At 41.1% G+C, this 21,910-nt stretch overlaps 1 protein-coding gene across 1 annotated transcript; it reads left to right on the forward strand.

Moving 5' to 3' along the window:
• The first annotated feature begins 14,458 nt into the window (after window positions 1-14,458).
• On the forward strand, window positions 14,459-21,600 carry LOC135362960 (vesicle-associated membrane protein 7-like). Its single transcript, XM_064582651.1, has 3 exons — window positions 14,459-14,601; window positions 18,120-18,190; window positions 21,420-21,600. Exons 1-3 carry the CDS (start codon window positions 14,524-14,526, stop codon window positions 21,559-21,561), a joined length of 291 nt encoding a protein of 96 aa, XP_064438721.1. The 5' UTR covers window positions 14,459-14,523; the 3' UTR covers window positions 21,562-21,600.
• Window positions 21,601-21,910: the final 310 nt, after the last annotated feature.

A 21,910-nucleotide genomic window follows, 5' to 3' on the forward strand; every position in this document is an offset into this window, starting at 1 on the left:
GGTACTGGCTTGGCCAGATTAGAGCACCAGTCTCCGGAATCTCCCATATTGTAATGATGGATTGAGGAGTGTGTGAATGACTGACCTAACTCTGCTTTCTTTCTTTTAGAATCTAAAAGAACGCGAGGTAGCTTCATGTTTACAGTCTCCAACACTAGAGCATGAGCATTTCAGGACAGCTTCAAAAAAGCAATAAATCTGTGACTATCTGTTAAATGATTCCAGTCCTGATAACTTGTCCTACTTCTCTTCCCTTTGTACCTCACATCCACTGCTGGCATCTGACCAAGGGAGAACAGTGCACCTTACAGTGCAGGCAAAAATCCTAACTGCAGTCTGATTCAGGAGGTCTGAGGTGAGGGCCAAGATTCTGCATTTTTAATAAGCTCCCAAGTCCAAGTGATGCCAGTGAGTAGGAGGGACTTAGACAACATTATATAAGGAGTATTACTTTATACAAGGATTTTTCTAAATTAAAAAACAAAAAAGAGGGTTTGTGGGTGGCTCAGTTAAGCGTCTGCCTTCTGCTCAGGTCATGATCCCAGAGACCCAGGATCGAGCCCACATCAGGCTCCCTGCTCAGCAGAGAGTCTGCTTCTCACTCTACTCCTCACCCTGCTCACACTCTCTCTCTCACTCTCTGTCTCTCAAATAAATAAAATCTTAAAAAAAAAAAAAAAAGAAAAGATGGTGTTTAGGATTACCCAAATTAAGACAATTTGTAAAATCTATATTTTTGAGCACTGAACTCTAACCAGTAAGCAAGTAGCTTCATCTGATATACTGGGAAATGGAATTATCACAACTCTTTAGGAAAACAAAAACAAAAACCAAAAAAAAACCTATTATATGAACATACCTACCCTGGATTACATTATCTCTCATATACGTTAATAAAGGTAATGCTACTGCCTAGAAAAATACCTACTAAAAATGTATGCTGCATTTTTCTCATAGTAAGAAATTCATGAGACTCTGTTTCTCTTTTACTTAATACATTACTCTTTACACTGCTTTCTAAAAACAACTCCACCACCAAGTGGACAATACAAAAATTAGTTTATGTGATATAATATTCAGGTTTTCTCCAATTCTACCCTCCAACTTCACAGGTTAGTGAAGGATTGATTATTAATTCTGGGCTAATTAATAGAGCCCCAGCAGGACTCTCTAATTCAAGATGGACACCCTCAAAAGATAAGCCATATCAAAGAATCATTTTCCAGGACCTTTCAAACAATGGCATCTGACAGAACCGACATTGCTGATTAGGGAATGTATAACAAGTAAATATTTCCTCCATGACACCACAATGATTAGAATACACAGTTAAAGCAGTTTCTTAACATATGAACTAATGCTAAGTATTAATTCACAACCACAGATCTTGAACAATGAAAGCAACATGGTTTTCACTGCTTTTATCTTGGGTTTTTATAATTCTATACCTACTTCAAAAAGAGGGAAACAGAAACAAGCAACATTATAGGGAAGTCTAATAGTGAGAGCACCAAGGCCCTCCCACCATCGTGCCCCTCCCCTGACGCTGTCATGTAATTTATTTTGGCCAACAGGAAATTAGCAGATGTAACACAAGCAGAGGCTTGGAAGGAGCTTGCCTGATTGAGTTGATTTATTCCTGCTTCTCTGCTATCACATGAGCACATGCCTCAAACAGTCTTCTGCATTTATCTATCTATCAATTTATAGAATTTGTATTTGGGATTCTTGCCTCTATAAATAATTTCCCTCTAAGGACTTTTTTTAGCTATATCCTACATTTTGGCACACTGTATTTTCACTTTGATTTATCTGAAAGTATAGATGAATTACTCGTGATTTCTACTTTGACCCACTGGTTAATTTAGGAATGTGTTATTTAATTTTCATATATTTTGAATTTTCCAAAATTCCTTTTGTTATGGATTTCTAATTTTATTGATTTGTAGTTATAGAACATATTTTGTAACGATTTCAATCCTTTCAAACTTACTGAGGCTTTTTCTATGGCCCAATATATGGTCTATCCTGGAGAATATTCCATGTGCACTTGAGAAGAATCTGTGTTGTCTGTTAGTCTGGTTGGTGTATAGTGTTATACAATTCTTCTATTTCCTTGTTGATTATCTGCCTATTTATTCTACCTATTATTGAAAGTGGGGCAGTAAAGTCCCAACTATTATTTTTTAATTTTTTTTTCCTTCAAAACTCCTTTCTGGGAGCTTTAAATTCATATAATGGGACACTCTGTTATTCTGTGCAGATGTGTATGTCTTCCTGATGAATTATAAAACATCCTCTTTGTCTCTAGTAACGGTTTTTGTCTCAGAGTCCATTTGTCTCACATTAGTATACCTATACCACCTCTTTGATTGCTATTTGCAAAGTGTATCTTTTTGCATCCTTTTACTCTCAAACTATTTGTGTCTTTTAATCTAAAGTGAGTCTCCTGAAGACAGCATACAGTTGGATCATGTTTTTTAATTCATCCTACCGATATCTGCCTTTTAATTGGAGTATAATCCATTTATATTTAATTACTGATAAGATTTACATCTCCAAATTTTGCTCCAAATTACATTCTCTTGCTCCAAATTACAATCTCCAAATTACATAATTTTGCTATTTGTTTCCTACGTATCTGACTTTTTTGGTTCCTTGATTCCTCTGATACAGCCTTTTGTGTTAAATATTTTCTGGTGTACCATCTTAACTCCCTTGTCAATTCTTTTATTATATATTTTTGAGTTTGTTTCTTACTGGTTGCCCTGGTGATTACCAGTAACATCTAAATTTATAGCAATCTGGTCCTGATTAATACCAACTTGATTTCAATAGTATATTTTAAAAACTGCTCTAAATAACTCCATTCCCCACTACTCCTCTATGTTGTTATTATCATACACTATATCTGTAAACATTGTGTGCTCATCAACATACATTTATAGTTATAGCTTTATGCAGTTTGTCTTTTAAATCAGATATGGGGGAAGGAGTCACAAAGAAAAACTACATTTATATTATCATTTAAATTTAACTATGTGTTTACTGGTGTTCTTTATTTCTTTATGTGGATTTGAATTACTATATAATGTTCTTTTATTTAGTTTTTCTTACAGGGCAGATCTGCTAATGATGAACTCTCTCAGTTCCTGTTTATCTGGCAGTGTTTTAATTTCTCCTTGCCAGATACTGAATTTGTGGTTGACAGTGGTGTTTTTTTCTTCCTTTTTTTTTCTTTCTTCTTTCTTTCTTTCTTTCCTTCAGCATTTTGAATATGTCATTCAACTGTCTTCTGGCTCCTCTGGCTTTTGATAAGAAATCAGCTGTTAATGTTATTGGAGTTCCTATATATGTAATGAGTCCCTTCTCTCCTGCTATTTTCAAGATTCTATCTTTGCCTTCAACTTTCAACAGTTTCATTACCATATGTCTAGGAGTGGATCTCTTTGAGTTTACCCTATGTGGAGTTTCTTTAACTTCCTGGATGTGTAGATGAATATTTTTCATCAAATTTGTGAAGTTTGCAGGCATTATTTCTTCATGTACTTTCTCTCCCTTTTCTTGCTCTCCTCTCCTCTGGGACTTCCATTATGCTTATGTTGGTATCATTTGTTGGTGTCCCACTGGTTTGTGAGGTTTTGTTCACTTTTGTTCGTTCTTTTTTTCATTCTGTTCCCCAGACTGAATAATATCAGCATATCTGTCTTCAAGTTCCCTGATTCTTTTTTCTGCATCTTCAACTGCTGTTGAGGTCCTCTAAGTGATTTTTTTTTTTCATTTCAGTTTTGTACTTTAAAGGCCAAAATTTATATTTGTTTCCTTTTCATAATGTCTTTCTCTTTATTGATATTCTCTATTTAGTGAAATGTCACTATAACACATTAATTCTTTAGATAGGGTTTGCTTTAGTCTTTGGAATATTTAAAACAGCCGATTTAAACTCTTTGTCTTGGGAGGCACCTGGGTGGCTCAGTTGGTTGAGTGTCTGACTCTTGGTTTCAGCTCAGGTTATGATCTCAGGGTCCTGAGATCAAGCCCCACGCCAGGCTCCATGCTCAGTGGGGAGTCTGCTTGAGATTCTCTTCCTTTCCCTCTGTTCCTCCCCCTGCACTCTCTCTGTCTCTCTCTCAAATAAATAAATCTTAAAATAAATAAACAAACAAATAAATAAATAAGTAAAGTCTTTGTCTTGTAAGTCCAACATCTGGGGTTCCTTAGGAACAATTTCTATTGATTGCTTTTTTCCTTTTATGGAACATATTTTCTTGTTTCCATGTATGTCTCATGATTTTTTGTTAAGAACTAGACATTTAAAATAATATGCTGTGACAACTCTGACAATCAGATCCAACATCCCCACCTATAGAGTTTATTGTTGTTGCCACTTGTTATAGTAACAGTTTGTTCAGTGACTTTCCTGAACTAATTCTGTAAAGTCTACATTCTTTGTCATGTTAGTGTCTCAGTTAGCTTATTGGTCAACTAATGACTGGACAGAAATATCCTTAAATAGCTGGAACTAATCAATCTCCCAGGCTTTGCTGTGAGCAGCTCTGTGTAAGTGTTAGAGCATGCCTTTAAAACTCTGTCCATGGGATGTCTGGATGGTGCAGTCAGTTAAGTGTCCAACTCTTGGTTTTGGCTCAGGTCATGATCTCAGGGTCATGGGATCGAGCCCCAAGTCAGGCTCTGCGCTCAGTGCAGAGTCTGCGTGAGATTCTCTCTCCCTCTCTCTGCCCCCCCACTTGTGCTCTTTCTCTCTCTAAAATAAATAAATCATAAAAAAAAAAAACCTCAATTTATAATTCCACCTAGGCCTTCACTTCCTACTTGCATAAAATCTCAAGGTCAATCACACATGAGAGCTTAGAGCCTTCTCACATCTTTCCCAAGCATGCTCAGAACTCTTTCATATAACATGGACTTCTAGATTACCAGAAATATGTCAGAACTTTTCAAAGTCCTTACGGACAGTGCATTCACCAGCTATTTCTTTTAAGCTTTTGGTTTAGTCTACTGTTTTCCCAACTGTTACCCATCACCTACAGCAACTGCAAGTTGAAACCCTTGCCTATAATTGTTTTGACAATGTCCCCTGTGGGAGGAGAAGGTTTTTAGCATTGAGTGAGCTCTGAATCAGCCTCGTAAGTGAACTCTTCTGAAGAACCACTAGACAGATCAGATAATGACAATTCTATGAGAATGGGGCTTTGAAACAGTTCCAAATTCATTCTGCCCTCTCGGGTAGCTGCCAAGTTGCCCCCAGGAATATGAACTGTTATTAAGACTACTGCATAGGGGCACCTGGGTGGCTCAGTCATTGGGCGTCTGCCTTCGGCTCAGGTTGTGATCTCAGGGTCCTGGGATGGAGCCCCGCATCAGGCTCCCTGTTCGGCGGGAAGCCTGCTTCTCCCTCTCCCGCTCCCCCTGCTTGTGTTCCCTCTCTCGCTGTGTCTCTCTCCGTCAAATAAATGAATAAAATCTTAAAAAAAAAAAAAAAAAACTACTGCATAACTGGAAAGTGGGGGGGTGGGATTAGGATAAGTTAAAATGCCACAGAGCTCACTATTCTTACTAAGATTCAGCCACTTAAATGATCCTTAGGTTAGTAAGCCTTTGGTTAACGTCTAGATTTCTAAACATTTAATTCTGAATTTTTTTTAAGTACAGATGACATATATTAGTTTCAGCTATACAACACAGTGATTCAACAATTGTATGTTACAAAATAAATTCAAAAAAAGATGCCTTTTTTTCATTGCTTTTATGAAGGGGAATATTTTTGGAGGTCCTTTATTCTGCCATTTTTTCTGACATTCTCCCATAACCTTTTTTAAGCCAAATAACCCAAACTATGGCTAAGTACAAAAGCACTAGCAGCCAGACACCAGCATCATGGAAATGCAGAGTGAGGAGTTGGGAAGTAATAAAGACGTAACAAAAAGCCTTGTGTCTTCTGTGAAATTGCCCCATAAGGCCCATTCAGAATATCCTCTAATTTCCAACACCTCTCTATCCTCCTTTAATTAAACCTGCTCTTCCTTAAACACCAGGACCAAGATGAATGGGAGTGAGCTAATTCAATCTTATTGATTCCAGGTTTGTTTAATCACTAGAGTTGCTATTTTGTTTAATTACTAAAGATTGTTTTCTACTATTTCTATTTCAAATACACCTTGACTCAGTTACAATATTTCTGCAGAGAAACGTGCTCTACATTCCAAACAGTTGGGTTAAAACTTTTTAAACCCAACAGACTTGTGAACAAAGAATTAGCTGTATGTCATTAATGGCTGAAACCCATACCGTAAAAAAAAATAAGTGGGAGAGCTGGTGACCTCTGAAGACCTTCACCTGGGTTTCGAAGGATGGAAGAAGAATTAGGAGAATGTGGCGGAAATTATACGAACAAAAGCTCCCAGCCTGGAATCACCATAATACGATCTCAGATTAGTAAGCAGACTAAATTGGCTATGGCGGTGATTGATGTGGAGAGAAGAAGAAGGTTAAAGTCAGGGAGATACTGGGGTTGGGGAAGACAATGGCAAACCTTAAACAACAGGCAGAGAATTTTGTACTTGACTTGGAGGACAACAGTTCACAACCATTTTATCTCCTCCTCCAATACACCTGAGAGAGGCAATCACTCCCAGTTACAGAAGTGGCTCACAATTCAAGAGATCCTCAACTATGAGGATGAGGTGGTGAGAATGGTATCAGAATCTCTGGTGGGGGTGCAGAAGGGAGGGACATGAGAGATTTCAGAAAGCCCCACTTGAGATTCTGCTATTCCTTCCTTAACCGGTCCACTCATTCCTCCACACCTCCTTCAGTGAGAATGGGAAGTCATAGGAGATCTCTGAAGGAAACAGTGTCCTTTTGAAAATCCTTCATGGCTGTATCTCATGGAGTAATTGCCTAATTTCTTGAACATTAGACAAGTCTATTTCAGCACTTTCCAAAATGGGACTCATGAAATACTCATCCCATAGATGCCATCTGTTAAAAATGTTCAGTTCACATAAGTTTGGGAAATTCCACATACATATAATATCCCCCTTTTATCAGAGATTCACAAACCGTATTTATTAGCCTGCTAAAGGATCTAAGAACTCCCACAGTAGAGAAATCTGTTCAATTTTTTAACAGCTTCCACACACTTATTTGATCACAGACTTATTCTCACTTAATATCTACCAACATCTTAGTATTCCACAGAAAAAACTGTCACACTGGCCTATATTAGCTTCTTTGTGGTTGCGGTGATGTCACATGTGATTCTGCACCTGCCATAGATCTGTTTATGCAAGACAATAAAGCAGGAAGTGCCCCTCTCCCCACTCTCTAGAAACCCCACTCCCTACAACCATTCTGTCCAGTCCTCATTTGCCTCTCCACTTCCTCATGCAGAGAGGAATCCAACCCCAGCCCTTTCAGTCCCCCCAAATGGCTTTATTCAGAGGGAATTGTGAATCAAGGCACCTGGGTTCCTCCGTGTTTTTCTGGGACCCTCACCAATGTCCATCCCCTGAATCTGAGCTAAGTAACTGAGCTGACTAAAAGAGAAACTAGCTTGGAGAACATGAGGGCACTTGTGGGTCTTCCTGTGTAATTAACTAGAGGAAAGGGAAGGGCTATGAAAAGCTGCTAAGCAAGGGGCAAAAGAAAAGATGAGAAGAGGCCTGGTGGGCCTGAATGAGTTACCAAAGAGAACAGGGCGAAGAGAACAAAAATGAGGAATGACCTTCTTCCTAGCTCTCACTTCCTTCCTCTGTAAAAGTCCTGACTGGCCATTTTCATTCTCCCCCAGTAACTGCACCTGCTTTCTCCTTCAAAGCTGTGCTCTGTGCTCCCTCTGCTGGCCACGACACAGCAGTTAGATTTAAAACCAACTAGACTAGAACAGTTCCGTTTGGGGGGCCTGCAGAGATGTCTGCCTCTACATACCCTCTCTTAAACCTGGCTATGCTTCCTAGCAAAGATGAGACTCCAACATCTTTTGTATTAGCAACAACAACAACAAAATGAAGGTAGGCAAATGGTTAAATAAATTATTGTGCTTCATACTATGAAATACAGCCACCAAAATTTGTCCACCACTGCATGAGGTGCTAGAGATAAAAAGATCGGTAATGGGGTGCCTGGGTGGTTCAGACGGTTAGGCGTCTGCCTTCGGCTCAGGTCATGATCCCAGAGTCCTTGGATCAAGCCCTGCATCGAGCTCCCCGCTCTGGGAAGCCTGCTTCTCCCTCTCCCTCTACCTGCTGCTTCCCCTGCTTGTACACTCTGTGTCAAAAATAAACAAAATCTTAAAAAAAAAAAATCCGTAATATTTGACCTCTGTTCTTGGGAAACTTATTATAGAGGAGAGCCCAAGAGATAACACATTTCTCAAAAGGAAGAATTTTAGAAGACTTCTGGATCATGTGCCTTGAATGGTGATTCAAATATGTTCACTGACTCTGTAGAGGGGCAGCTCACATAGGCTAGGCTGTGCTTTCTTAAATGTGCATCTTAATGGATACATCTGGTTCCATGACAGTACGGACTCATAACGATCATAATGGCCATCCACACTGGAACACCTACTGGGGGCCAGTCATAATACGCTTTATGTATGTTAGCTCATTTTCTTTTAATATTTTATTTACGTACTTATTTATTTGAAAGAGAGAGTAGGGGGGAGCAGAGGGAGAGGGACAAGAAGACTCCTCACTGAGCATGGAACCTGACGTGGGCTCGATCTCACAATCCTGAGATCATGATGTGAGCCGAAACCAAGAGTCAAACGCTCAACCGACTGAGACACCCAGGTGCCCCAAGCTCATTTTCTGAATTAAGTTCAGAGATGAGCCAAGAAAGAAACTAAGGTTCAGAAATGCCAAGATTACACAACTAAAAAGTGGCAAAGTCAGCATTACAGTCCAGGTCCGCTTGACTCCAAAGTCCCTTCAATCTCCCACTACACTATCTTCAATCATTATCTAGTTTTCACAAATATTGCGACCTGAGGTTCCCCTCCACTTGGCCTCTGAATATAATGGAAAAGCCTAATATGAGAGCCAACAATAGTATCCTACCTCCTGGTCACATGGAGGGTAGCACTCTGTGCTGTACGTGAAGCCCCTGGCCTTTAGGAGTTTACAATATAATGGAGCAGGAGCTATATGTAAAATAAATTAAATATAGCTGATGAGGGATAGAAGCAGAAAAATGTTCAACTTTAGCCCACAAGGCTGACCTGCATAGTTCCGATAAGGATCAAATATGTGCCGGTTGCTACATCCTGAAAGGGACTCATGACTGCCTGGGTATCTCACTGATAGTTAATATTGAACTGAATGATAAGCAAAAGAGAAATCTTGTGAAAGTAGTTTTACAAGTAGAAATTCAAAGAAGACATTTCTGATCTAATACCGCCTGCATGTCCCTTCCCCCCTGAGCACTAAGCATATAACCACCAGCTTCATACAGCAAAAGTGCAGCCCTTTCTGCCCACCTGTCCTGTCCCCACGCTACTTAAATAAACTTACTAAGTTGCATCAGACAACATCTCAAGAATTCTTTCTTGGCCATTGCGCTTGACAACCCCACATCACAGCCAACAGATTTTCTATATGCTAGAAACAGGGGCGCCTGGCTGGTATATGCCAGAAACAGCCAATTTGAAGACAAAATGGGGAACAAAATCCATAAACAAGAACCGCCAAGGGATGCCTGGGTCAGTCAGTCGGTTAAGTGTCTGCCTTCGGCTCGGGTCATGATCCCAGGGTCCTGGGATCGAGCCCCGCATCAGGCTCCCTGCTCAGCAGGGAGTCTGCTTCTCCCTCTCCCACTCCCCCTGGGTGTTCTCTCTCTCTCTAATAAATAAAATCCTTAAAAATAAATAAATAAATAAATAAACAAGAACAGCCAAAATACCCTAGAATAAAGATTTAAAAAAATTGGCAAACCTTTATGAAGAAACTTACAGCGCTTTTATAGGAAGATATAATAAAGAATAACTAGAAAGTCACCCCATGCTCCTGGATGAGAAGACTCAATACTGCAAATATATTAACTCTTTCCCATTTGTTCGACTTAAAGCAATTCAAGCTACAGTTATTGAATCATTGTGATATCAGCACAGAAACAGATGTGTTAATCAACTCTAAAATCCAATTAACAACGTTGTGGAAGAATTTAGTTTATAGCAAAAATGGCACTTCAAGTACGTGGCTTGAAACAACTGGCAGTACATTAGGAAAAACACATACTTCTCCCTCACAAGAGACAAAAAAACAACTTCCAGTTGGATTAAAGATTTAAACCAAAGTGACCATTAAAGAAGTATTTCCATATGGGAATAGGAAAGGAAACCTTGCCACTAAGTTCCAATATCATAATAAAAAGTAGGGACATGGTTCACTAAGTAAGAAACAAAAATGTCTGCAAAAGAATAGCCACCAGAAAAGGGGCGCCTGGGTGGTTCAGTCAGTTAAGCGTCTGCCTTCGGCTCAGGTCATGATCCCGGGGTCCTGGGATCGAACCCTGCATCGGGCTCCCTGCTCAGCGGGGACCCTGCTTCTCCCTCTCCCTCTGCCTGCCGCTCTGCCTGCTTGTGTTCTCTCTCTCTGTCAAATAAATAAATATTTTTTTAAAAAAAAATAATAGCCACCAGAAAGAAAAGGAAAATGATAAACCTCAGAGGAAATATTTGAAATATATGTGATAGTCAAAGAAAGCAATATTTTAATTTAAAAACAAAACAACAGATTTCCGAAAAAATAGTATGCATGTATCCGTTAATGTTAAATATAAAAATGTATCAAAACAGTCAAAAATAAATTAGATGATGATGATGATTAGTGGGTTTTTTATGGGTTGGTAAAAATAAAGAGACTTTTACTGCTGTATTGTTTGAATTACTACAGCAATTACATGCCATAAGAAAAAAATATATAAATATTCTCATTTTGAAGAACAACAGTGAGTAAAAGAGGAGTCCTTCAGAGGAGAACTTCAATACTAAAGAAGGAGCATTCTGAATCAGTGAGTGCTTGATGCTCTCCAGCTTGTGGAATATTTACAAACTCTGCAGTGACCTAAGAAATTGGATGATTCAAATCCTGGTGACTTTCCCGTCTGTGATGCTAACCTGTATAAAGCAATGACAGTAGATTCGCCAGTCAGTGAAAGTAGTCATGAAGTCTAAAAACTTGTGTTAAAAGAAATGGACAGTAGTCCCATTTCTCCGACCCACGGATCAAGCTTCTCGCTGCTCATTGTGCTCCGCCCTCAAGGTTTTGTCAAACTATCAAGGAAGAGCTAAAAATGCCTGCGATGTTTTATATTACCTGCTGCAGTTGTCATTGTTATTCTCTGCATAAAAATAGACAACAAAGAGTGCGAGGAGGGACCGAGGCGGAAGAGCAGGCAAAGAAGGAAAAGATTCTCTCCTCTTAAAAGTTTCCAAACAGGTTTTAGCAAGTCCCTGAAGAGAGAGTATATGAAAAGAAAAGGTCTGGGACCGCAGAAGCCAACATTAATGCCATAAATTGGGAAGAATGCTTGGGGTGGTAGGAGGTTCCCCTCCTAGATTTGCTGGAGTGTCCACAGGCTGCAGGAGGGCAGAGTCTGAAGGAAGCAAGCCAATTAGCCAGAGTCCCTGCTGGAAGGTGAGGGGTGATGGAATGTGGTGATGAGAAGACTCTCAGTTAATTGGGAATCCAAGGGCTTGCTGCCCAGGTAGGTAAGATCTAAGAGCTGCTCCCCACATGACAACAAAGTGACAGCACGACAGGAGGGGTGGCAGCGTGCCGTGTTGGCCAGAGGCCTGAGACAGCCTCTCGAGCCTCCCACGGCCTCAGAATGGCATGAGGGGGCAGGGGAAAGTTTTCCTCCCCTCAAGAGGGCTACAAAAGTGGCCGAGAGAGAACGAGAGTGCCCGAAGGGGCCTTGAGTTTCCAAGGGGAGTGTATGAACTGATGACCAAAGACAGAAAACAAACATTAGCAGCAGGTGCCACCTTAAAGAGATGACCATCACAAGTCAGATCTCCCCACACACACAGACACCACCCCTACGCCATATAGAAACAGGGGAAGGGGTAAATCCTGAGTTAACTGAGGGAACCTGGCATTGACTAGATTAATCCTCAGATATCAGGTAAAATGGGACTCAAAGAGAGAGTTGTGGTATTACTTAAGTTTTACATTTCTGTAGGTCTAAATGTGTGGGCTGTGCAGAATGAACCCATCATGCCTGCTTTACAGGATTGTTTTAACGTGACAAGGTGAGAACAAGATGGGGGAGGCCCCATATACACCCCTCCAACTATCAGATGCTTGTTGTCATTCCTACAGCTCAGGATTTCATTGCCCAGTCTCTTTCGGCTCCACTAGTTACTAAACACAAGGGGTGCCGCCATGTGGCCAAGTTTATTCAGCTTATTTTTATCGTGAGCAAGAATATTCCAACCCATTACCTCAGAATTAACATATTTCACTTTCCTACATTATATAAACAATGTGACCAGTGCTCTTTTTTTATTTTTAATATTTTATTTATTTATTTGAGAGAGAGAATGAGTCAGAGAGAGCGTGAGAGGGTCAGAGGGAGAAGCAGACTCCCCGCCGAGCAGGGAGCCCGATGCGGGACTCGATCCTGGGACTCCAGGATCATGACCTGAGCCGAAGGCAGTCGCTCAACCAACTGAGCCACCCAGGCGCCCGTGACCAGTGCTCTTAATTCAGTGACTCCACCTGTAACACACGACAGTCTCTCTAAGCTGCTAAGGCACACTGAAGATTTCCTTTATACAGGAGGATACATGATTCAACAAAGCATTTTTCTCAGGAGCTACAGTCAAGTTTTGCTACTTGCTTGTCAAATCCAATTTGATTGCACTGGGTTAAAATAAACTCCACTGACTACCCGTCTTCACCTCTGCCGATCACCCCAGAAGGACATCGACTGTTTTTCCTTTAGAGTTATACCACCAGGAGCAAGAAAGTAATTCTCATTAATGTATTTATCACACTGAGGGTGCAACTGCTTATCTGCGGCATGCTAAGTATTTTGCATGACGACTTAATTTAAATTTGGCGACTATCCCCATCTTATAGATTAGGAAACTGAGTCTCAGGTTAAGTTATAGTAAGGGCGCAGAGTACGTGGCAATGCCTGTATTTAATCCAAGTTTGACTTCTTTTCATTCTACCACGACACCCTACTAATGAGAATATATACACTTATCGAAGCTCGTATTTTTAAAAATTCTTGTCGAGGAACTCAAGATCCAGGATGACAAGTCATTCGACCACCCCTCCCCCTCTCATCTCCTACCCACTCTACCACACACCCTTCCTCTGCCACACTCACTCACATCCATTCCCTAAACCCCCACCTGCCTGCCTGCTCTCCAGCCTTTACAGAAGCTGTTCCCTCTGCTTAGAGTGTCCCAGCCTTCCTCCCCACTTAGAGAATTCCAACCCGTCCTACATCAGGGGGGACTGAAAGCTTTGCTCCCTCTCCCAAGGAGAATTAGCAGCCTCCAGTCCAGCTTCCGCAACTTAGTTTATCTTTCCACCACAGCCCACACATACCACTAGGCATTGGCGTCTGTCTGCACATGCCTCTGTAACCACTTCCAGAAAGAACCCCTCAGAGCCAGGGCCCAGGGCCTGCATCCTAGCATCCCTGCACTGTGAGAGTTCAACAAACACTTGCTGAGTTAATGGATGAATTTCATTTTAAATCAAGGTCTATACTTTTCATGTTCCGGGCTATGAATGAAGTGTAGGTAGGTAGTACTGTGAAGTACACTGGCTCTCACCAAATGACTTTTTTACGGGTTAAAAATTTTTAATTTTTATGACTGTGGTTAAATAGTCATAACATAAAATTTACCATTTTAACTGTACATGTTTAAGTGTACAATTCTGTGGTATTAAGTATATTCATTGTTGTGTAATAATTATCACTATCCATTTCCAGAACTTTTTCATCTTCCCCAACTGAAACCCTGTACCCATTTCACACTAACTCCCCATTCCTCCCTCCCCCTTCCCCCTCTACCCCTCACCCCTCAAATCACTATTCTAATTTGTCTCTATAAATCTGACTACTCTAGGTACCTCATATAAGTGTAATCATATAATATTTGCTCTTTTATGACTGGCTTATTCACTTAGCATAAAGTCTTCTAGGTTCATCCATGGTCTAGCATGTGTCAGAAGTTTCTTCCTTTCTAAGGCTGATCATACCACATTTCATGCATGCATTCAACTAGCGATGGATTTTAAGAATAACCAGGAAGGAGAAAGGTCTCACTCACCCAAAGCCAGTTTTTCCCGAAACCCCGCCCGGTCTCATCATAGGCTCAGCCCAAGCCAGGGATGGCCCCGCCTCCCTCCCTGCCAATCAATCGCTGCTCGCGCCTGCGCAAGCAACGCCCAGAGCCCGGCGCCAGCCGTTGCCCCGAGGCCGTCCCGGGCGGTTAAGTCCGGCCGAAGCCTTTCCCTCACTGGCCCGCCCACCATGACGATCACCTACAGCTGTATTGCTAATGGCCGAGCGGTCCTAGCGGAGCTGGCCCTGACCGGCGGCTCCTATCAGGTACCCCTGGGCCCTGACCCCACCTCGGCAGGCCCCGCCTCTTCAACGGCGGCGCCTGCCGGGCCCGCCCCTCAGGACGCGGCGCCGCCGGGCGGTCGGGAGCAGGCCGCGGGGGCGAGAGGCCCCGCCCCGCGAGAGGCTAGCTTCTGTGAGCCGCGGAGCCTGCGAGCGGGTGAATCCCGACCGCGGGGCCGCACGTGCGCCGCCTGGGGGTTAGGGCTGGTGGTGCACGCGACCCCTTTGGAGGAGAGCCTTAAATAGTTTAACTCCCCTGAGGAGAAGCGACTTTCAGTTCAGCACACATTTATTGAACATGGGTTAGTTGCATCATCCCGGGGTAAAGGTGTAGGGGATGCAGCCACGAAGAAAAGACGGGACCTGCACTTGCCCCCTGATGAGCTCGTTGTCTCTTTATGACCAAGGGCTATATACAGTTTGTCCTACAGTTGTAAAAGCCTTCCAGTGGAGGTACGTTGAGATTGCTCCTGTAGCATTCAGGATGGTGGCTGCTTGCTGACCACAGCAGAGGTGATGTTAGGGTGGTTGGCTTGGAAGCCTTGTAAGAGTTAGTCTTAGCCTGAGACAGGAAAGAGAAATGGGGACTCCACTCAGATGGAACAGCACGGTGTGTTTGGGGAACCCCAAGAACCTCAGTGTGGCTAGAACTCAGGGTCACAGTATGTAGGGCTAAAGATTAGGTCGCGAAAGCGGACAGAGAATAATTAATGAAGAGTCCTATACTGTTTGTTTTCTTATTGTAGGGACACTGGAGAGCAATTAAATAGAGGAATAGCAGGATCTGATTCATCTTTGGAAAACTTGGTTTGGTTATAATATGGAAGGTGAATTGGAGGGGAGAGAACCAGTTAAGATGGCATTGTTGTAGATTCTGTAGGAGATTGAAGGGTGTGAGCAAAGGGCAGTGAGGGTGCAGATGGAAAGGAGGGGTCAGATCCTAAAGAGACTGTAAAACTAAGGGAACTGGGTCATGCCCAGAATGATTCTCAATTTTTTTTCAATCTTGTTTCCCCAGAATTATTAAGACATAATTCACATATGACGGTGTATAAATTTAAGGTGTACGACATGATAATTTGTCAGTTTTTTTCCTCAGGTGGCATTAAACCAGATTGAAACTACAGATGGAGGAGCAGGATTGTGAGGGAGGAAGTCAGAGGGAATGCGAGGGAGGAGAGTATAGTCTGGGACAGGTTGAATTTTGCTGCCTCTTGGAAGTGGCCAATCTATTTGTGTCTTTCTTCCTCCACCTTATTCCCAAAAGATTTAAGTCAACAAAATGTCCAATAGGTAGCACTCAGAGGGTCATGGCTAACAGTTGAAGCTAGTAGAAGAGGGTAGAAAAGAAAAGTATGAGAGTGAGGAGAGAAGAGGACCAAAAGGCAGAACACTGTTTAGGAGCAGGTTAGAGAAGTGGGACCCCAAATGAGAGCACTGGTGTCCTGAAAGCCAAGAGAAGAAAGTTACAAGAATGTTTTATGCCCCAAAGAAGTTGAACAAGATCTAAAAGGTGCTCATTGGACTCTACAATTAGAAGATGATTGGTGGGGGTACCTGGGTGGCTCTGCCTTCACCTCAGGTTTTTTGTGGTTTTTTTTTTAAGATTTTATTTATTTATTTATTTGACAGAGAGAGAGAGAGACAGCGAGAGCAGGAACACAAGCAAGGGGAATGGGAGAGGGAGAAGCAGGCTTCCCGCCGAGCAGGGAGCCCGATGTGGGACTCGATCCCAGGACCCTGGGATCATGACCGGAGCCGAAGGCAGACGCTTAACGACTGAGCCACCCAGGCGCCCTCGCCTCAGGTTATGATCTTGGGGTCCTGGGATCGAGCCCCACATCGAGCCCCACATCGGGCTCCCTGCTCAGTGGGGAGTCTGCTTCTCCCTCTCCGTCTCCCACCTGGTCCTGCTCTCTGTCTTGCTCATACTCTCTCTCTCTCAAATAAAATAAATTAAAATCTTAAAAAAAAAAAAAAAAGATGATTGGTGACCTTACAGGTAGCAGTTTGGAAGAAGTGGTAGAGGCAGAAACCAGATTGCTTGAGGCCAACTGAATGGGAGATGAGGAAGTCAGGAGAGTGAAGTTAGACATTCTAAGAATTTAGAAAGGGAGTGGGATGGGGTGAAAGCTGAAGAAGCATGGTGCAGGAAGGGGTCTCATTTTTCAGAACAGGGAAGATTTTCAGCGTATGTAGGCTTTTGGGAAGCGTCTGACTTGGTTCCGGCTCAGGTCTAGAGGTTGTGGGATCAAGCCCTGCCTCGGGCTCCACACTCAATGCAGAGTGTGCTTTAGATTCTTTCTCCTCTTCCTCTGCCCCTTCCCACTCATGCGCTTTCTCTCTCTCTCTCCGCTCTCACTCTCTCTCAAAGAAGGAGGGAGAGGGAGATCAAATCTCATGGGTTGTGAGATCAAGCCCCACGTGGGGCTTGTGCTCAGTGGGGCATCTGCTTGAGATTCTCTCCCCCTGCCCCTTCACCCACCCCCAAACACATGTGCTCGCTCCCTCTCGCTCTCTTGCTCTCTCTCAAATAAATAAATAAATCTTAAAAAAAAAAAAAAAAAGGAATATGGCTATTCAAGTCTTCCTAGGTAACTTGCAGGTTCCTTTCACACTTCTAAAGTAAATTAATAGGACTCCATACAATTAACCATATTTAAGATATTCTGAATAATCGTCAACACCTTGCACATTTTCCCCCAGAGGATGAGCCTTACAAGAAACAGAAATAAGAGACCTTGACAATTATTTGTTTCATAGAAAGAAATCAGTGAATAATATTGAATAAAAATTGTTATCTTAATCAAAATGAAGAATGCAGAAAGAAAGAAAAAGAAAGTAAGAAAGAAAGAAAAAGAGAAAGCTTAGGATATTCAGAGAATAAGGGCTGAATGCCTTTTTTTTAAGATTTATTTTTATTTTAGAGAGAGAGCACACATAGGGGAGGGACAAAGGGAGAGAGAAAATCTCAAGCAGACTCCCCGCTTAGCATGGAACCTCCACCCGCACCGCTCAGCACAAGGCTCAATCTCGTGACCCTGAGATCATGACCTGAGCCGAAATCAAGAGTTGGACACTCAACCGTGAGCCACCCAGGCGCCCCAAGGGCTGAGTACTTTTAATCCATCAACATTTTTAGGTATAGTTTCAGTGACTAGAAGTCACTGAAAAGATGTTTGATTAGATAGTGCTTCCCAGCCTTAAAGCCAGATGTAAGATGTGACTCTAAGAATAAGACTGATTAGTGCAACCTGTATTTGCACACATATAAGTATACACACAAGTATATGTATATTTGTGTAATTTTCATATTTTTCTTCAGATTCAAATGACTTATTTCATAACTTACCTCTTACCACACATTGACTAACTACCCATTAGTTCTCCTAGTGAACACTTGCTCTTTAATAAACCATTCAGACCATTGGTAAATCTAGGGAGAGGATTAAGTAAAGACACTACAGTGTTGCACAAAGTAAATGCTGGTAATTTATTTTTAGGAAGCAGCGGCAACAGTGCTTAAACTAGTGCTTCTTAGAGCTGAGCCAAAGACCATAATGCAGATGGGAAGGTAAGCTCTGTTCTCATAAAAGACTGCTTGTTTTTTAACAATAGTAATGACACGAAGGAAAAAAAGGTTAGTTGCACATACTCTCAGTTGAACCCTCAAAAAGGAGAACTTCCATATGTAAGAGGTAAGATCAAATGAGAATAATTAACACCAAATTCAAGATAGTGGTTACCTCTGCAAAGGGAAGGGAGAAAAAATGAAGTTGGGAAAGGGTAGCCATGGGACGTGAATTGTATCTGTAACATTTTACCCAGATGGTAGGTAGGTCTAAAGTATTCTTGTTCTCTTATTCTCCAAACTTCTTTAGTATACCCAAAATATTTCATTAATGAAAAAGGAAACTTCCACTTGAAAAATCTTTAATAGGACCACTCTAAGCTATACTTGGGACACTACATGGTATGGCCTACACCAGTCTTGACACCATTTTGTTAGTAAAAGAACAGGTAGGAAATAAGAGCATCTATTACTTCTAGACTCATCATTTTTCTTTTTAAGAGCAGGTTTGTTTTAACCTTTATATTGTAGAATAAAACAAAATACAAAAACCACATCAAGTGAAAGTATAGCTTTATGAAGTTCTACAAGGAAACCTCCCCACCAACTGCAGCTACCACCTAAGCCAAAAATACGGAATCCTGCCAGCCATCCCCGAAACGCCCCGCCATGCGTCCTGTCCCATCCACAGCTTCATCCCTCTTCCCCACCATTCCAGCCCCTATAGCAGTCACTTACCCTGGGTCTTCACTGCCTCAGCACCTAAATACGCAACCTCAGACACAAGAGCCTAATCCCACACAGTTTTTTTCTTTCAGTGTCTTTTACATCTCTTTAATCTATATTTTCCCCCTCCATCCCTTTCCTTTCCTTACAGTTTATCATTGAAGAACCTGTAGAGTGTAGTTTCCCACTCTCTGGTTTTGCTGACTGCAGAATGCAGTTCACCATGTTTCACGCAGCAGGATCCACAGGCTGGATCCCTTCCACAAGACTATAGGTGCTTTTTTCCATCAGATGGTACATGTGTCGACTTCTGTCTCCTTTTGACAGGCTAGCAGCCAGTGCTATTCCTTGCCGATATCCTAGAGCCATTTATTGACTGGGGAGTGCAAAATGGTGATATTCTAGTTTTGTTCTCACTTATTAGCCAGCATGATTTCAAAAGGAGATTCTTTTCTCATCTACTATTTGCTTTCCTATATTATGCATTCTAATTTGAATCTTTTGAAGATCTCTTCCTGAATTCCTGATTCATATATCCAACTGCCTATTCCGCATCTCTGTTGGATGTCTGATGGGCAACTCAAACTTATGTCCAAAACCAAGCCCCCCCTACAGTCTTGCACTTATCACTTTTCCAGTTCCTCAGGCCTGAAACCTTTGTGATCCTCGACTTTTGTCTCTTTGACATCCAAACCTAATCCATCAGCAAATCCTGTTGCCTTTCCCTTCCAAATATCCAGAATCCAACCGCCTCCAGCCCTACCATGGGAACCACGCCACCATCATCTCTTGTCTGGGTTCCTCCATACAAAGTGAGGTTCATTTTTGTCATTTTTTTTTAATTTTCAAGAATTTCTCTCTTAGAGTTTGATTTAATAGCTTTTATAATTATGCAAAACATGCATGTGGTTCCAAAGTCAAAATGAGAAAACAACTTTTTTTAAGAAGCCTAATTCCGCCCCCCAAAAAAAGAAGTCTAATTTTCATTCCTTTCCTCTCCACACTGTTCTCCCTTCCCCCCCTTGACAGATAACCATTTTGAGAAAGTTTTCAGTTTGTCATTTTCTTTTTCTTCTCTTTTCTTTTCTTTTCTGTAAGAGACACATGCATATATGTGCATTTCCCTTCAGGGAGCATATGAGAATGATAGATAAATGGTAGTACCTTGTACACAGTTTTCCTCATCTTGCCTTTGTTAATTACAGTGTATCCTGGACATTGGGTATTCAAGTTTTTTAACTTTTAAAGATGGTTTCTGAATGTTACTCACTAATAACATACTAAGCATAAATTTAAAATATTTCTTTCCTCACATCCAATATCAATTTACTTCAAATCACATATATACCTTTCAGAGACATGATAGAATTAGCAACTCTTTTTCAACAAAGACTCCTCCCAAAATAAAAATATTTTCAAGTAGAGATTATGTGTATCAATATCATCATTAAAAATATTTGTAGCATATTGTATTCATATGATATGAAGGATTTACATGGAAAGGGCGGGCACATACTTTAAATTTTCTGCCTCTGGGATTATCTTTTCTCCCTGTTTCTGAGATTTGTCATTTTTGTGTATATCCAATTTAGCATTTGACCAGGTCTATTGCCTGCTAACCATTTGGATATAAAGTGTTCAGAATGACTAGATTCAAAGTCTAGGCAACAAGCAACTATTTTTTTTTTTTGCCATATTTTTAAATTTTCTGGATTGTTGTGCAGTAAAGATGGAGGCACTTTCCAAGAATCTTCTAGCTTCCTAACATGTGACTCTGAGAAGGCACAAAAGGTCAGCTAAGATACACTTTCACATACTATAGGGGAGTTTAATTTCCCCCTCCGCAGTTCATCCTGTTCCTCAGAATATTTAGTATTGGCAGTTTACAACTTTTAAATTCTAATCTATCATACTAGAAAGCCAAGAAGTACCAAAATTAAATATGTCTACCTAAAGATATAAGGATAGTAAAAATCAGTGAACAGCATTTTCTATTTGATGAGAATCTTTATTCAGTCTTGGAATGAGTAATTATCTACCAAAGCCATTTTTTAAAGATTTTATTTATTTATTAGAGAGAGAGCACAGTGGGGGGCTGGGGCAGAGGGAGAAGCAGACTCCCTGCCAAGCAGGGAACCCATCGTGGGGCTCAAACCCAGGGCCCCGGGATCATGACCAGAGCTGGAGGCAGACACTGAACTGACTGAGCCACCCAGGTGCCCCTATCAAAGCCATTTTAAATATAGATAGATAAATAGATGGATAGAGTTTTCTCTTTATTGTATTTCATTTTTATTGATGAAATTTTAAATACATATTCTAATTTTATAGTCTTTATTTAACATAATTTAATTTTTCACATATATGAAAGATTTCTAATTCTCATTATAAAAAGTTATCTATACAGCTTGTATACTACTACTGAGAGCTTGAAAAAAAAAGATTCTCTGTGAGGGTACTTAATTTCTTCAATGTTATCATGTAAATGAATGTATTCTTTTCAAAGCTTTGTCTACCATACTCTCTTTATTGATGGAATCACTTACCTATGTGCCACAGACAATGCCTTGGATACCATAACACCATCTGCATTTCTTAAAAATGTAAGTAATTTCTTACATTACTTGAAGGACCTTTTCACTTATTGAAATTATGAGGTCTCTATTTTATAGTGTGTTCGTAGTTGTGTCACTAACTGAAAGCAGATCACTCATTTGTCTATAAAACAGAGCCTTAATGACCTTCAGAGATTTCTTTTTTTTTTTGACCTTCAGAGATTTCTTACCCCTATCCTTCATCTGCCCTGTTTCCACACTTCTCCAGACCCTAAAGCAAGGTCTGCAAAGACTACCCACACAGATCTATTAGACTCTCTCTCAGTATTTATCTTGTTCTTTAAAAATAAAAGAGAAATTAAACTTTACTAATATTTAGTATACCATTTCAATAGCATGTGTATTTAATTTACAAATAGGGGTGCCTGGGTGGCTCAGTCAG

Source organism: Mirounga angustirostris, unplaced genomic scaffold, assembly GCF_029215605.1.
Source record: "Mirounga angustirostris isolate CCGP_5_RB_7025 unplaced genomic scaffold, mMirAng1.0.hap1 SCAF_2, whole genome shotgun sequence".
Classification (NCBI taxonomy): Eukaryota; Metazoa; Chordata; class Mammalia; order Carnivora; family Phocidae; genus Mirounga; species Mirounga angustirostris.

Coding starts and splice junctions, on each gene's coding strand:
- LOC135362960 (XM_064582651.1), top strand. CDS start 14,524: ATGACGATCACCTACAGCTGTATTGCTAATGGCCGAGCGGTCCTAGCG. Junction 14,602..18,119: donor TGACCGGCGGCTCCTATCAG/GTACCCCTGGGC, acceptor ATTTATTTTTAG/GAAGCAGCGGCAACAGTGCT. Junction 18,191..21,419: donor ACCATAATGCAGATGGGAAG/GTAAGCTCTGTT, acceptor TTCTTTTCAAAG/CTTTGTCTACCATACTCTCT.